General features: G+C 36.2%; 1 protein-coding gene across 3 annotated transcripts; it reads left to right on the forward strand.

Moving 5' to 3' along the window:
• Positions 1–1,010: 1,010 nt before the first annotated feature.
• On the forward strand, positions 1,011–15,089 carry LOC121323796 (tandem C2 domains nuclear protein-like). 3 transcript variants are annotated; one of them, XM_041265012.1, is made up of 13 exons: positions 1,011–1,325; positions 1,960–2,048; positions 2,456–2,598; positions 2,856–3,092; positions 4,673–4,843; positions 6,548–6,636; positions 7,673–7,748; positions 9,039–9,139; positions 9,915–10,022; positions 10,902–11,057; positions 12,627–12,741; positions 12,882–13,081; positions 14,593–15,089. In XM_041265012.1, exons 3-13 carry the CDS (start codon positions 2,529–2,531, stop codon positions 14,701–14,703), a joined length of 1,434 nt encoding a protein of 477 aa, XP_041120946.1. In that variant the 5' UTR covers positions 1,011–1,325; positions 1,960–2,048; positions 2,456–2,528; the 3' UTR covers positions 14,704–15,089. The 3 variants fall into 3 exon arrangements, with proteins under 3 accessions (XP_041120946.1, XP_041120944.1, XP_041120945.1); XM_041265010.1 differs by having other exon boundaries at positions 1,013–1,325; positions 10,863–11,057; XM_041265011.1 differs by having other exon boundaries at positions 1,013–1,325; positions 1,977–2,048; positions 10,863–11,057.
• Positions 15,090–18,146: the final 3,057 nt, after the last annotated feature.

Here is an 18,146-nt window from a genome sequence, read left to right on the forward strand (position 1 = left end):
ACTATAATTGATTGTTTACACCCTATGCTTATTGTGGATTTGGAAAACCTATCATATGTACAGTACAATATCAAACTCCTTTTCTCATTCAAATAAATATATGTACAGTAAAATTAAAAAAAAATTGTTTGTCTTATAACTCTTTAAAGCGTGAAAATCTAAAACAAGTACCGGTATGTAATTGTATTATTATTATTATTATTATTATTTGAAGATGTTTATTGCTGAATAAGAATTCTGCGATTTAAAAAAAGGGTAACAAAATTATAGGGTAAGATTTAATAGGCATTTGATCCACTTAAAAAAAAAATGATAACACGGGGGGCAACATTTTAGCGTTCATAACGCATTCATATACACAACATAACTGCAGAATCCCCAATGGAATGTTATTCTATTTACTAGCAAATACAGGATGCTACTCATTATTCAATGTTAAGTTTGAAAGGCACATCCCCATACAGATCTCCTGGCAGCCTAATCGAATGTGTCTTCTTTATTGTTAAAGCACCACACGCTTTTAACTCGGCTAAAACGGAAATCTGTACGTGACAAATAGTTCCTCTTCTATGTTTTTTTTTTTTTTTTTTTTTTTTAATTATCATTATTGCCGGTAAGAGATAACACACAGAATTATGGTTCTGTTTTTGACAGTTCATTTATTTCTTTCATGATTGGAAAAAAAAGGTACATATTTTTCTAAATTGGCATCAACACCATGCAGCCTTTTTACATGGATTTGGTTGTGGTGAAGGTGTTTATTACTGTAGACAGACAATAAAAGCCAAACCGTTTTTTCCAGACAATTTACTTATATAAAACTAACCAGTTTTTTTTTTTTTTTTTTTTTTTTTTTTTTTTTTTTAAACAAAGTAATAACTGTAACCCAATAGTCGTTGTGGAAACCTGCTCCGAAATTGATACCTGGACTGATTTCGTGATGTGGGAGTTTCCTGATGGGACAGCCCAACCGGCACCAGAGCCAGCGACATTATTCTCTAGTTAAATAAAAGGACGATAATAAGCCTTACCATGGATATCTATATCCTGGAGCTGCTCCTGCGAACGTGCTGAGCAGCTGTGGACTTGTTCCTTGTGTGTGTGGCTTTTAATACTCGATTTTTTGACTGTGTGTGTGTGGCTTTTAATACTCGATTTTTTGACTGTGTGTGTGTGTGGCTTTTAATACTCGATTTTTCAGAGACGCGATATAAAGCGTGCTGCAGGTGCGAGTACTGGAACAGGAAATACCTTAAACGTGAAGGAATCTTGATATCACATCGACCATTAGTCGTTTTAAATCCAATGGGACTTTACTTTTGTTGGTAAGTTTGACTTTGTTTCATTGATGAAAGCAACTCTTTTTTGTTTTATGTTTTAGTCAGATAAATTAATATACATCCATATTTCAATATACCCTACAGATAATGTAAGCAAATTAATTAAATATTTATTTTAATACATGTTTGATATGCTCTGTTTATTTGTATGGACGTCATTAAAATGTATAGCTTTTTGGTTATATTGTATATAAAGTATATAGTGAGGAATGTTTCTTTTGAAAACTATACATTTCTATTAATACATTTACTAGGTTATACATGTTTTGAATACTGATCTAATATTTGCATTTTGTGCATTAATGAACCTGCTTCTAGACTATTTGTTTCTTTAACAAAAGCAAGAGTCTAATGGGTTTCTGAATATAAAACTTTATTATATTCTTTAAAACAGAATAATTATAAAAAATAACTCAAAAGGTAAAGCTTTGTGACTAGGGTCCTATAATTTGTATATTTGATTAACTGCTGTTTAATGTGGTAAAAACGACAATGTACCATTAGCTTAGTAAGAATTAAGATCATGTCATCAATGAAATTTTCTTGATGCTTGGATAGCTGTTAGCTTTAAACTGTGAAAATTAGTCAATTTTTAGATTTTTGTCTTGTATTGATTTAGAACCCTGTGTTTGGCAGCGGCTTCAGGTTGCTGAGATGAGTTGCAGACTATGGCAGCGATATCCATTAGATCACTAACCAGTTCGGGAGGTATTTGATTCACTCAGTTATTTCCTGTTTTTGCTAATTGTTTTGATACATGTTTTGCCCTGCTATTTTGCACAACAGGACAAACATTATTTACAATGCAGAGCTACAAACAAGAAAAACAGAAACTCACCTTTAACACTTTATATCATAGGTGCTTTCCATATTTTAGGTAAAATGTAGTAACAGGTCTTAATAGAGCACTTTTAAACTTGTCATAAACCTGTAAATCAGTGGTTGCCTGCCTGGAGAAACAGTCTCAACAAATAACATATACTTCTTGCACCATTCTAGTTCCTATTAATCTCAGAGTTCTGAAATGCACTTCATATATTTGTATTACTAATAAGGAACCACAGGCTGCCAATTGCATTAATATAATAACATGTTTTTATGGGTTTTCCTTTCAGTCCCACGCTGCTCATTTTTGCTGTTCATTATTGGCTCCCTTCTTTTCTTGTGTTGATCTTGGTGACAAAAGTGATGGCGATTGAGTTCATCAAAAATTGCTGCAAGGGCTTGCTGTCGAAAGAGAAAGAAACTGAACCTGAAGGTGAGCTGACAAGAAGCCACCCTCAAGCCTCCCCAAATCAAACAAACAGCACCCTGTTACATTAGAATGGCAGTTCTGAACTGACATATTTAGAACCATCATTTTAAAAGCTTTACCATGGAGTTAGGCTCCACAGTAACCTATTAAAGTGAATAAATTGTCTGTCGCTGTACAGCAACTCCTTGGTAAGGTGGCTGTTACTAGGTCCTGAAGATTACTGCCCATTATTTTAAGTCTTTGTTCTGTCTCAACTTTAGCCATAAAGGAACGTGATGCTCCAACCAGGTATAGGAAGTCTCTGAGTGACACAGAGAGTGAACGGCCGCCAGTGGGATACGTTTATGGGAAGAAGCAAGTCGGATGCACCGAGCACTTCCTCCTCTCCAGACCGCCTTTGGATGGGAAGCAGGTCCCTTTTGTTGTGCCAACCCTTAAACCGTCCTACATCCAACCCAACAGTCAATTGAACTCCAGCTACCCGGAAGGACTGCAAGGTACTCAAAGTGTTTTTAGGCTTGAGTTCTCTTTTTCAATAGGTGAAGTAAAGTATGTATTTGCTGTCACACAAAGCACTGTGGGAAACTGCACAGATTACTAAAACAATGTGTTCAATAGGAATAGAACCCATGTTTTAATTCAGATCAGTTATATACTTGGCTCCTATTGCTTTTGGATACATGTATAGAATGGATGTATGCATGCCATAGTCCAGAATGCAGAATGCCTTGACAATGATGCCTGTGTATGGCAATGGCAGCAGACTGGAATACAAGAGACTATTGTACTCTTAAATTGTGATTGATGTAATGTCTAGAGATTATCTTTTAGTCACATAGGATGATGAAAGAGACTGGAGTCTTGGTCAAACATTTCCATTCTACTGGCCCAAACTTTTGGGTATTTTTCTTAAAATCCAAAAAGGAACCTGGAATCCGGGCTTTTGTACTAGTTCAGATGAACTCCAGTTCAATTCAACTATTCCCTCCCATCTCTGATCTTAGTACTAGATTTTAGGGCTGGGCACACTGCTTTAATACTTGGTTGCTGGGTCGACAGTGTTAATTTTTTATAATATTATATAAGACAAACTTTACCAAAATTCAAAAACAAACGTCTCTGCCTACTGGACATCATCGATCATTCAAACAATATACACAGCATAGATATGTTCGGTCTGTCTGATAACCACTTATCCAATTGTAATGAAACGTGATTAGGACATTCTTTGGCATAAGAGTATCAAAATAAGGGATTATAAGAAGATGACTCTGTTTGTCTTAATATTCATTTTCACTTTCACACCTTCAATTCAAATTTATATATATAAAATGTATTTTTTTATTTATTTTACATGTACATAGGAGGTTATAGGCAATAGTGATCTAATTTTGTATATACAATGTCAACCAGTGCTACTGAGCTTCATATTATAGATGGGCTGCTGATTTCTCTATTGTCACACAATTGAAACATTTCTCTGAACATTTATGTTGCGAGTGAGCAGACACATTATTATGTCTTCAGCGTCGAGACATTCTGCTTGTGCCAGTGTTCCTTTTGGCTTTTTAAGTTATGATTTTGCATGAGGGGTGATGTTTTGGGGTTCAAGGCGCTTCTACACTTTTTTTTTGGCACATGCGCTGGACATTTGCTACATTCCACATGCTCAACCTTGTGCCCTGATACCGTAGAAAAGTAATCAACAGTGTTAGAAAGGGCCCAGGAAGCGGACTCATTAGTAATGCACATTAATGTAATGTTACAACACAGCAATGGGCCCCATTTTCCACTGTACTGTAGTAATAAGGCATTACTTGAAAACCAAGCTCAATATCACATATTTATACAAATGAAAATTGTGTGTGTGTGTGTGTGTGTGTGTGTGTATATATATATATATATATATATATATATATATATATATATATATATATATATATATATATATATGTATATGTGTATGTGTGTGTGTATATATATATATATATATATATATATATATATATATATATATATATATATATACACACACACATACACACACACACTCTGAAACAGCGTTATCCTGTTGTAGGTTCAGCCAAGAGTATGTTCAATGACAGGAAGGGGGAGCTATCTGGTATGAGTCAGCTTGGGGTAGATCCTGATGCGGTGTTCCACCCCAGCTATATGCTCCATCATGTGTCTCCGGGATCAGCAAGACGTCCACATCAGCAAATAAAGGGACCGAACAAACATGGATCAGGTAGGGGAAGTTGAACCTTTTCTTATCCATTTAAAAGAAATAAAAAATATCACATTGACTTTCACAAGTCCTATCTTTTCATTGCAATACAGTGAAAAATAGAGACCCATGTGTTTTACAATTACATGATTCTTATTAAAACAAAAATAATCCAGTTTCACCAGTCGTTCTTAAAATACAAGTTTTAGCAAGTCTCTCTAATTAATTGTTGTGTGCTGGAAGAATGTTTTTGCTGAACAAGAAAGTGTTTGATCATTTCAGCATACTTTGTGGTTTGTAAAAGCTTCTTGAGAAATATCCCTTTATTGTTTGAGAGTTTGGCTTCTTCCAATCAGTTAAGGTGATTTTGAATCATTTGATAAGCTAAGGAAAAAGAAACATTAATTGCGACAGTTGGGGTCAGGGGGTCAGTTCAAACCATTCATGTAACAGTTCAAATATACCTTCGTAAACCATTATTGAAATATACTATTTGATTTTTTGTATTGTATTGCTGCAATAGAAAAGTTAATGTAACAAATGAGCATTGCTTCACCAAGTGTGCAGTGCTGTGTAAATACTGTAATGTTTACACACCATCTACATATAAAGTGCCATGCTCTTCACCTGTGGTAATCTTTTAAACCGCGGAGTCATACTATGATAGTGGTGGGATAATACTTCTGAACAATTATTACTAGCTTTAAATCACTGTTACTGTTAATGATAATGACCATTATTGGTGTTTCTCATGTCTTTTATGGTCAGGTATTTTTGTCGCGTTGTTGATTAAACTCTAGATTACTATGAAGCAACTTCACAAAAATAATTAGAAACCTGTACCATAACACTGTCAATAGTGTGTAGGGCTGCTATGGCCAGCCCAGATAGCATTAAGTTGACATGATAAATCGGCAACTTGGTGATTTTAAATTATTCTGTATAGATACGTGACCATTCTTCAATGGTTAACCTCAGTGGTTAATGGTCACTATTATTTCTTTTTACCAGATTTCAGTGACCCAACAAGATTGTAACAGAACCCCAGTTCCCTAGGGGCTCTCCTAGTAAAGGCACAACTGCACGGGTGTGCAGGGCAAGTCATACAGTCAGAGAAGCGATGAATCACGTCCTGGCTATGCAAAGTCAACGATCACTACTAAGGGAGTTGCATTTTCATTGGTGATCATGCAGATTTCTTAGGCAAAATCATCGCTCACACAATTAATGAAACAAACAAACTAAAAAACACGTTAGAATTAAAGAATTAAGAACCAAAGAATTAAGTGATCTTATACTGTGCATAATACCTTTGTCTTCATGTATTACCCACTAAAGTAGAACCTTTATTTTTTGACTAAATAAGGCATGTTGAGGTTCCTTATTAGTGGCACCACAGAGGCATGATGACATTATTCTCCATGGGAAATTAAAACGTAATTCAGCACTGGGCTTTCCACTGTGTATAATGTAATTAAATCTGTTTTGTTGGGATTATTATATATATAGGTTGTGAGGTTCCTGTGGGTAATGGTATGTTTGCTATGAGTGACCCAAAGTTGGTCTGTGAGAATACTTAAAGCTCCCTTCAAAATCTCTGTTATTTCCTGTTGATCTTGGTTATATCTTTGTGTTAAAGGGTTGATCTGATGGAGGCTTGCCTTGCCTCCTCTCACTCAAGCCAGTTAGGTATTTTTTCTCATCCCTCCTTTCTCTGTCTTTCAGTGTGGGACTTGAAAGGCAACAAGTCACCAGTCTCCCCAGGTTTAAGCAGCTCCATGTTTGATCTTGCTACACCACACAGTCACATTCAGGTAAGTAGGTGTGTACAGAAGGTAGCACCCTTTGGAAGAGACTGGTACAGTTGCAAAACACCATGGAACCTAACACATGCTTTCAGATGTCACCACTTTGTTGTGCAGAGATTGTTCCTTCTTCACTTGTTTTAAATTCAGGAAATGAAAATATTTCAGATACTATACTGTAGATAAACAGCTGCAGCCTGGTTCCAGAATTGAAAGTTAGATGAGCAGTTGTCCATACACTTGGCCAACCAGAAGCCATGTCACCACAGTCTTGCCTCGCGTGTGTTCGTTGTGTGTGCTGCCTTACAAAACTCTTTGTTAAGCAACACTCCTCTGCTGCACCCCACCTCTGTGTACACTGGGCTACCCCTGCTGACAAATTACTTTCAAATAGTTAGGTAAACAGTAAAAGGGATACACATTTCAAACTGATTATTCATTGTCTGATTTTTGTTTCACAAATGCATACTACTGTCTCTTCACACTGTATGGTAAAGTTGCTTTAAAGTAATTACCAACATTGTAAAAAAAAAATATGGCTAGCCACAGTAAGTGTAAACTTTAAACATGGCAAAGGTATAGCATAGTTCTAGAATGGCAACACAGCACATATTAAACAAACACAATTCCTGACACCAACTGTATGCTATGCTATGCATTTACCATAGTTGAACATGGTTTGTCATGTTTTTAACATGCTTTACTACACCTCCTGTGGGATTTACAATATTTTCCTATACTTTGCCATGCTTTGACCATTTTAGACTATGTTTTTACTATGGTGAACTCTTAAAAGGGGAGTTTGTACGGTTCGTGTCACTTGCTTGAAAAATAAAAAAATGGTTACCTCTAGAAAACCCACTACAATCACAGAATAAAGGTTTCTTATGAACAGTTATTGAATGGCATGTTTATGGGTTATACGGACACACATGTCTCTTTGGCTTTCAGTCCCATTCAATTAATCCCTATATTCCCTCACACTCAGATGGCCCTATAATAAGGCCACCTTTTTTGTTCCCATTTCCCCCTCTGCTCTCCCCAGCGCTATGACTCGGTGTCCAGTGTCCGGAGCAGTGAGTCCTCTATGAGAGATTCCCTGGGGAGCAATCGCAGCCTAGGTAACAAGCTGAACAATCCCGCTGTTGTCTATCTTACCTATTCCTGTTCCCGTATAGGATTTCTGATAGAGCTCTGTACTGTTAAAAAAAAAAAAAAAAAAAAAAAAAAAGCATTTCAACAACTTGCTATATTGTTTAGTAGATGACTGTGCAAGTGTTACTGTCAATAATTATATTTAATTTATGTGAGCAATGACTTATTGCTAACACAGCAGAAAATGCCATCTTTATCACAGTTCTTTGTATAAAATCTTTTACTGTGTACAGTATTTAATTTGGCAGTGTATTACTTTTTTGGTTTTTAACCAGTTTGACAGGTTGTACAGTGATATTTCTCATTTTTAATGTGTTGCCTTGACCTCTGATCCACTAAACAATACTGGACTCCATATTGTTTGACTTTGCTTTTGTAATCTGTTATTTAAGTTCTTGAGACAATAGGAGCAAGGCTGTTTTCCACAGAACTTGCTTTTGCAACAGCATTTCCAATTTTGGTTTTTAGTCATTCTGTAATTCAAGAGTAAGAGATGAAAGAGCCTGACTAATAGAGAAAGAATGCTGCTTTGTTAAACTCAAAAGGTCAAAAATACCACACGGGATACATTTTTATGTTCATTAATAATTGGGCAGTACTGGGCAGTATTGGTCATGTTCAGTACTAATTGGGCAGCAACAATGTTGCCTCTAAAAAAATTAAGTGATGGAGTTCTCCTGAATCCAAGATTATCAGGTAATAAAAATCGTAAGGCTAGGGTTTTCGAGAGGGAGCGTCTGTCCTTTAGCACACAACTAGAACATGTCAATAAAACTGTGCCAGGAAAGTTTTCTGAGAAGCAAAGATTGCTGTGGAAAAGGAGAAATAGGAAGGGGGATAAAAATCCAACTTTAATCCCTAGAAAATTGATCAACAGGTCCAACATTAACCCATAGAGTGTTTGCTTTCTCATAGTCAGACAGTATACTGTAAGCCATTGATATCAATAACCTTTAACCAGTAAAACAGTTCTCTGTCACTTTTGTATGTATCTGTGGTGCCTAGACATAAACCTATTATGCCTGTCATTTACACTTTTAGATATATCCTCACAACCTCTCCTTTCTTTTGTAAAATGATTGAACTGCTGCTTTCTGCAGGTACAGTTTCTAATTGTTTTACAGCCAATTCAATGCCTTTCTTTGGATAGGTAAGGCATCACTTATATGTAATGTGTAATGCCATCCCTGTATATTGACTGAAACTATATATGTTCCTTATACTAACATTTTGGTTGTGTGTGTGTGTTTTTGTAGAATCCGTAACTCTCTCTGGGGATGAAAGGGAGTTGGGGAAGCTGCATGTGAGACTGTGTTATCAAGATTCTCATGAGCAGATTTGGATCACAATAGTCAGGGTAAGATTACAAGGCTTGGCTGCTCAGGGTAGAGTGGGAATAAATCTATTTAAAAGCCTTATTGTGTACCGTAGGTCTGCTCAAAGAGGGCTTTTTATGTAGAGGTTACACTGTAAAGGTTACAGGTGAATGGTCCTGTTAGGTTTCACCTCTAGAATAACTTTCAAATGTTCATTTGAATGTCTGTTTCTGTAAATGGCAGGTTTTTTTTTTTTTTTTTAAACTTTCCTTGCTTTATAAAACATTGGGTCTCAATTGTATTTGTAGTGGATATATTGTAACTTACTTGTAGGCAGCCCTTCGATCTTGAACGTTTGGTTGTAGGACTCCTGTGAAAAAAGATTAGTTCTCCAGCTGCAAGTCACTGGGATTGTACATCCCAGTTGCCCAACTTCAATTAGGCTATGTTTAATTAGCTTTGATAGTGTTTATTCATCACAGCACATACAACAGGTTGTTGTATAGGTTACCTGAGAGGTGCACATACTAAAGCTACACAGTCTAATTCAGTATCAGACAATGAAACCGCACTTCCAAAGTGACTGAGGGAGTATCGAAAACCGTACTAAAGTATTGTTAAAAAAAATCTACAGCAGATCATTTTATGAAAAATCATAATCAGCATTTCAGATTTAGAGAAAATATAGCACCCCAGGTCATGAGTTTCTTCAAAATCTCAGACGCCTTTGTGATCAGGGTGTCTTTTGTGAAGGACTGGCCTGGCCCAGAGAAAGGAGTTTTGGTGACATCTGTTTGATTTCTGTTTTTGTTTCAGTGCAAAGACTTATATCTGAGCGGAGACCATCCTAGTATTGGGATTAAAGGGACCATCACCTTACCAAAGCCAGTGCAGTTCAAGTCTTCAGTCAAAGAAGGCACTCATGTAAGCAGGGGTTTCTTTTTAACCCACCATCTAACAATAAACAGTCTCCTTCCCATAACTGCATCCTCACAAGTTCCTTATTGTTCTGCTGTTGACCATTTTCTCTTTGCCTCAGATGAAGCAAATTATACATTTGTTACTGGTAATATTGTAAGATTCTACCTTACACATATAGAGGCCAGGTAGAGATATATTACCTGTAACACTGAACGTGAACAGGGAAGTATTTTCAACAAACTTTGAGTGTTGTGGCAGGTTAATGTAAGATAAAAGATTTTTAAAGCATGATTTAAAAACTAGAAACATAGAAAAAACAATATTGATTTGTAACCAGTCAGGTTAAGGTCAAAAAGGAACATAGAAGACAGAGGTGTGGTTTAACACAGGATTTGTTGTTTGTATTGCCTATGCGCTCTTCAAAATAATAACAAAAGATTTTGGGGATCTGCTGTATACTCTACTTTACTATCTCTACCGCTCTGTGCTGCACGTTTTGTCACAGAGTAGGTAAGGACACCTTACAAGCACTGAAACATTAGTTGCTTCTACCATTCTCTTGTTTGCTGCCTTTGCATCAGGGTTGGGAGAGACCTTTTGTGTTTGTAGCAGGAATGACAAGGTAGGCGGTCATTACTGTCAATTGCTGTCTGTTGATATATATTGATATGTATTTCCTTTTACACAGTTATAAGTGAAAGGTTGAGCGTTTGCTCTGTTCTTCCAGTCACATGTGTATTTATTCCATATTTAATGTAAGTGTTTGAAAGATAAATAGTCGGGTGCAGTGCAGGAATGTGTACATGTTGATTCAGACGATCTCTTGAATGTTGTGCCTCTCAGGACCTGGAGTTTATGGAGACCTTCGTGTTTGCTCTAAAGCTGCAGCAGCTCCAGACAGTGGGCCTGGTGTTTAAGGTGCTGATCCACCACCCTCGGAAGAGAACCATTGGGGAGTGTGCCATGTCCCTGCACAAGCTTAGCTCTGTGGAGAGTGAACATTGGCTGGACATCACTCCCATTTCCAAAGCCACCCTGGTAGGTCCTCCTGGATTCAGAATCGTCTTTATTATTGGAAATAAAAATACATTTATTAAACGTTGGAAATGTTCAGAAATGTCCAAGCTTCTCATTTGGACAGTAACCATAATATTGAACTAATTAGTTCATAATTATGAACTAATAAACTAATACTGCAATACTAATTAAGAGTTTTGATCTACTATAGACACATACACAGCATTACCAGTCTGTGACCTTATGGTGTAGCCTCATGTTTCCAGGGATATCCTTATCTGATTTATACCTTTTATATTAAATTATAAAATGTCTTTGGAATTTCCTGCTTCCTGATTGGCTGCTGACATTCCAACCAATACGGTCAAGAGTATTATCAATGGTGTAGATCTCATTTATTCTAATCAGGCAAATCGCAGTTCCGTATCTGTAATGTGACGTTTGTATCCGTACAACCCACACCTTCCAGTGTGCTTTAGCTTACTTTTTGGTAAAGGTGTGTCTAGCCTGGATAAGCTTCATGACCACTTTTAAGTTTCTGAAGACTTTTTTGTATACTTTTGATGCTCATGAAAATGTCAGGCACGATACAGCAGACGCCACGAGAGCTTCACCTCATCACTCCTTACCATTCAGTCCTGGGCCTTTCTAAGGGTTTTGTGATATAAACTAATGCCCTCTAATGACTCAGCTGAGAGATGGGTTGAGTCAGCCACAGTCATAATGACAATGTCATCCTCAGTATTTCAGCAAACATAATAAAAAAAATGTTTATGGAAGTAATGTGATCTCAAAGAAAATTGAAATGTGTGTTTGCCAATTACATTTATTACAGTAATAAAAGACAGATGGCTTCTTAAGCCTAAAATAATTACAGTTAATACCTTTTGTGCAGGCTGAGGACATTGTCAGGTGCAGCAAACCAATTTAGGAATGGCTTGACTTTCTTGACTTGTTTCAGTACACACCAGTGACTGTACAACCCTGTCGTGTGCATATGCTGGGAAAACAGTGGTTATTAAGATGGTTTATCACATGAATTGTATTTATAGAGAGCTATTATAATATTAAAGGGGATGCATAGCTTTGTGGTGGCCTTAACAAATCCTTACTTTATTGCTAGTAACTTTTCTTTTTAGTAATTTGTATATTTTATATTTGTGCTTGGGCAGCAATTTCTACGGTAAATATTGACTCCTGATGATGCCGTAGTGTAATGCTATCCTAAGAAAATAGAACTAAATTAATCAAGATATTTAGTCATGCTTAAAGCTTTTAAAAAGTGCCATAATATGTAAGTAGAGATTGCCACTTCATATTCACAAGTTAACAAAGAAAACCAGAAGGATCACAATTTTAGTCTTTAAAAGGTTTTTATACCACTTGACTACTCTTTTGCCTGCCCCCTGAAGATAGGATTCTCTGTTCTATTATGATGAACCACAGTTTTTTTTTTTTTTTTTTTACAAAACTTACAATTACATTGTAATATTAAGGTATGTTTTCAAAATGGATTAATTAACCACATATTATATTATAGAATTTACAAACTTTACTAATTTATATAATGTGTGTCTTGTCTTTCATTAGCCCTGCCATGCTGAGCTCCAAATTGGAACCTGTTTTCAGCCAGTCAGCAGCAGGATTCAGCTGCAGATTATGGCAGCACAGAACCTCTCCATCTCTTCCACACCACTAGGCCCGAGTAGGTTCTGCTTTGTTGTTTTTATTCATGTTGCTAACCATAGAGCAAAAGAGACCACTAGAGTGATTTATCTGCCAATTTGAGAGGAACTTGAGTGACCTGCCTCAATTCTGATGTGGTTCCTTTGCTGGCTTCCACAGGTTTCTCTGTGAAGATTGAGATGCACGATGTGAATGGTCTGGTTACTAAGAAGAAGACCAGAGCACTGAAGTCCACCAATGGACAGGTGAAGTGGGGCGAGACCTTCCTGTTCCCCATCGCACAAGAGAAGCAAGGTATCCGTTTCACTGTCCGACTGTACAGCCGCAGCTCTGTGCGGAGGAAACACTTCCTAGGCAAGGTAAGGATCAACACGAGCCTGCTTCTTACAGCTACCCCTTGAACACAATCAATTGCCTTGAGTAATTTTCAGATTACATTTTTTCCTGTAGCTGGTTTTGAGTAGAAAATTATTATGACTGATTCCTAGTGAAACATGAGTCATTTGTACAGTCTTGGATATGGAATATTAGGAAAACCCTAATCATTTAAATAACAAACGTTTCAACTAGAAGCCTTCATCTATGACTTCAATGTTGAAATGAAGCTCATAGAGATAATGTGGACTTCACTCCCAATTGATAAAGTATGAGTGATCTCAGTGTTTCCATGACCTGCTGTAACTTGTGCCATCTACAACTCTGCAAGGCTAATGTCCAATGTCCAACTCTGCCCATTCCAAGAGAGAATCTTAATGTCACTTTATTGATTTATTTCATGTGTTTCAATGAATGACAGAAATATTCTGTTATCTTTTTTGAATGATTAATCTGTGTTTTTTTATATACTTACTGGCAATTGGTTTCACTGTAGAGGTGGAAAGAACATATTTTCTTCAAATGAAAAATATGAAAAATGCACCCTGGTTTTTGGTTTGGGTAACCGATCTTTTAAAAGTGTTCAGTTTCACAAGAACTTGCCCTTAGTTGCCTGGCTTTGAGTTACGCTGTACCACCGGTTCCAAAAGCAACAGTGAACCTATTCATCACTTCTCCAAGCAGAGTTTAATCCTGTCCAATATCAATTACCATGCAGCTAGCTCATTGTTATTAAGAAATGCCAGCTGTATCAGTTACTTTAAATAAAGGAGTGTTATTAAGTTTATAAACAGTAGATATTTATATAACAGTAGATAGTCTTATATAGAACTTAATACGATTAACGTGAATGAAAAACTAATAACGCAACTAACACACCTTCCTGTTTTTACAAGCTGGTGTGCAGCATGGGAAGATTGTCTCATAAATATTCTGTAGCTCAATACTCTACAAGTAGAGACTACAATTTACAATCTATCATATTCATAATACAGATCAGAAGGTACCCTTCATTGAGTCCATGGCTGTGTCACTTTGCCTCTGCTGTGTACTTCCACAGTGTAGACCTCATACAATATGAGCAGTTTTGAGAAAGAAACACATTACAGCAAATATGTACTGTAACATATAAGTCATATAAAATGCTCTGGCTTTGTCAGTGTTTTGAAATTATGGATGATGCGCATTAGTTTGGCTGGGTTTATCCTGGTGTTTTTACATAGTTTTCCCATGCTTTCTGCATTGTCTTACTGAGCATTTACCATAGTTTTCCCATGCTTTCCTCATTGTCTTACTGAGCATTTACCATAGTTTACCATGTTTTTTTAATATGCTTTACCACACCCCTCTGGACTTTACAATGCTAACATTTTACTATAGTAAATTTTTCTAAAGGATTTAATTTGAAGGGTAGTCCTCATGGTGAAGGGGCAATGGAACTGATGAGTGTTACTGGCTTATGTTAGACAGTGCTTTCATTTCTGTGTGTTCTTAGGTCCAGATGGGCTGGGAAAACAGCTCCAGTGAGGCAAAGGAACAGTGGATGGATACAACCATGAACCCTGAAAAGGTGGTAGTCATGTGGCAGAAGCTAAACCCAATCTGAGGGAACCTCTCCATAGGAACTGTGTACAGAATAATGCTTGGACTTTTTTTTTTTTTTTTTTTTTTTTAATTGTAGCTTACAATTGGACTACCTTCTAGTGCTTGTATAGTTACTAGACATTGTTCATTCTCATGGAAGCAAGCAAACTGCCTTTTTTGAAGAAACTTCATTCATGGAGATATTAAGGACAACTCTTTTCCGGGATTAACCTGGTCAACTGCCTCCTATACAGTTTACATTGAAAGTAACTGACTTACCATGATCTGTAATATTATGGACAAAACAAACCTCATTGTGAAAGGGCTTGTCTTAAACTTTGAAAACTGATCGATGTAAGAGGAGACCAATTGTAAAGGGAGGAATTAAAATGATGTTTGAGCACTGAGCACATTAACTACAAGTCTCTGATTACTGAATCTGTCTGTGCATTACTGGGATTTCATTGTTTTTAATTCTGTTGTGTGAATAGGGTGTCTTGGTGTTTGATTTTTCAGCACTCTGCTTTATTTGTTTATTTATTTAAGATATCAGTTAAGTCTTTCCAACTGCGCCCTATAGACACAGAAGACGTGTAAGCAAGTATGCAAATTGAAAACAGCAAACTCTTCAGGAAAAAAACAAATTTTAAAAGAATACATGTGGTAAAACTGTAAGGAGTTAAGAGGTAATAATGTCAATGGTGTGTACTTTATTATGTGTTAACAAACTACATTTAGTGTTTCGTTACAAATCAAATACACCACATAATTTGTGCATCTTTCAAATGTGAGAGCTATGAAGTGATGCCAATACATATTGGTAAGATTTAGTAGAATTATTTAGCTAGTTCAGTGTACTTTAGGATTGTACTATTTTGGTCAGATTAGTAATAGATAGTAATGTCTGAGAGAAGGTAGGCTAACAATGTGCAATATATACACGGACAATAGATATTTGTTATATTCTTGTAGTTTACGACATGTTGGATATATTTAATCTCAAATATTTTCACTTCTTTTCCAGTTTTCTCAAAACACTGTCTGTTTGGGTTACCACTATTTAGCCTTGAGTGGTTCACAAGTCACCTGAAACACTGGACAAGTTAACTCTGTATAGCAATGGACCTTGGTAGGTAGGGACTAGAGCAAGGGGCATTACTTGGTTTGGCTGGACACCTTATGGTTTCTGTATACTCTTCTATTCCTTAACAAAGAATGCCATTATATTCCACAAGCTGGGGGCCGAAAGGTGAGCAGGCAGTGAGGCTTTGGCACCTCTTCTGATAACTAATATAGGGGCGCTACTACCAGGACTTGAACTGCATACCTAGAGGATGAATATTACATTGAGGTTGAAGATTACTTGTTTTCACTGCACTATCCATTGAGAATTGCTTAGTAGGTCAGCTCTGACACTATTAAAATACAGCTGTTGCAATGCTGGAACAACTCATTTATTGCAATTTCCAGTTGATAAGTGTATGTATCTGAACTGTATTATTCATATATGATATAACAGTATAATGTTGATTACTTATGAGATCAAATCAAATTTCTAAATGAGGCAAATACTCCTATTAAACGAGAAAACAAAACAGGTGAAATAGAATAATTTCCTTGCAATGAAAAATAAAATAAAAAATATATCCTCTTAACATTTTGCGTTCAGAAGTCTGCACACAGTATTTATAAATGAATAACGCTACATAAGAGCCGGTTATGAGTAATTAAATTTCCTTTTGTAGGTTAATTGTTACTGTTGGGGCCTGATGATCAAAAACCTTTGGCTGCTTATTTCCTGTTATACTGGATTCATTTTTTTTCTTCTTTATCATTAAAAGTTCTGTCATTAAATATAGGTGTGTAAATGTGCACGTTAATAAATAAATAGGAATTATAGTATAGGACTATAATCTGAATCTTTATAATGTTTGCTAATGGGTAGGTGAGGTCCATTACAATTGTATGATGTTGCTATAGAAACTATATCCCCACTTCAAAGTACTCTGCAAAGGTAAATGTATATGAGCGTTGGTGAAGGGTGAATGTGATGCCCCAATAGAACCATACCTCCTACTTAAGATTGGCAATAACATTCAAAAGCTTAGTTTTGTTTGCCTTGTATAGTGTTGTGTTGCAGAATGTGCCAGGACACCGTGGGAAATGAGATCCTCAATTTTCTCCAGTTAAAATATTAAAATTACTGTCTAGTCCTCAAATGACTTGATAACCACCCTATACAAACTACTGGGGCCTCACTGTGAGGCAGGGGTCTTGGACATGTCTGGTTTCAAAGCATTGTAATAAAGAAAGGATCAGGATTGTGTAGTTGTGACTATTTGAGTCTGTTCTTCGTGCTGTGTATCCAGGATCTCACGTGTTTAACTGGTTTCATGTGAATCTGATCTGTGTAACCATGCTGGTGGGAGCCTTTTCATCCTGTTTACTTCTGTTCACTTTCCCACTGAAATGTTCAAATGATTTGAATGTGTACATAGGAGCTGTGATTGAATTATAGCACGGCTTTCAGAAATGTTTGACTAGATAGGGTAAAAATAAAGTCACTTGGTTGCCCGAGGCTGCTGAGAAAAAATGCTATGATCATTTTTAAGATTGTGAGACTATTTGAGAGCTTTTACCCATTGCTTAGTTTGTTGTTCAAAGAGGATTTTCCACTTATTGACAAGGTAACAAGTGGTCTTTTTTAATTAATCTAAGCAGTGGTGAATCTGAATACTGAATTAAATTAGGACCAAACCTGTCAAACACAAATCGCCTCATCCAAAATGGTTTAAAGATTGTTTTAAAAAGCCAAACAAATGATGATAATGAATCATTGTATTGCAGAGCCAATTTTTAGGGTAAGCTAAGGAAACTAAGAAATACCCCACTCAGTAATTCTGCATAGTAAATGGATTATATTACATAGTAACTTTTTTATTTAGATTTGATTCTATTCAGATATTTAGTAAGCAAGTAAATACCCAACCCAAGTACCACAAACAAGCAAGTAGCTTTATATATATATATATATATATATATATATATATATATATATATATATATATATATATATATATATATGCACACAGTGTATATACTTTTCTGCAGTTTTGAGTGTTATTTCCTGGACTTAGTGTTGAGGATATCTACATTCAACTGACTTCTAGCTGTGAAATATACCGTTTAATACACAGTTGCTTTAAAATGGCTGTTTTTAACACCAGCTGGGCAGCAGCAGAAGCAGCTTAGATGTGAGTCCAGTTTGTTATTATGTAATGGTGACTCACCAATATTTGCATAGAATTTCTGAGGTCTGTTAGGAAATCAATTCTTGAATCTGTGTCTCTGGAAAATAAAGACTTTGATCTTTGCCCAATTTTTATAATGGAAAACTGCCAGAAAGGTCACACATATTCTCCATTATATTTGCAGTGCTTAATCCTAATATATATATATATATAT

Source organism: Polyodon spathula, chromosome 12 (assembly GCF_017654505.1).
Source record: "Polyodon spathula isolate WHYD16114869_AA chromosome 12, ASM1765450v1, whole genome shotgun sequence".
Taxonomy (NCBI): domain Eukaryota; kingdom Metazoa; phylum Chordata; class Actinopteri; order Acipenseriformes; family Polyodontidae; genus Polyodon; species Polyodon spathula.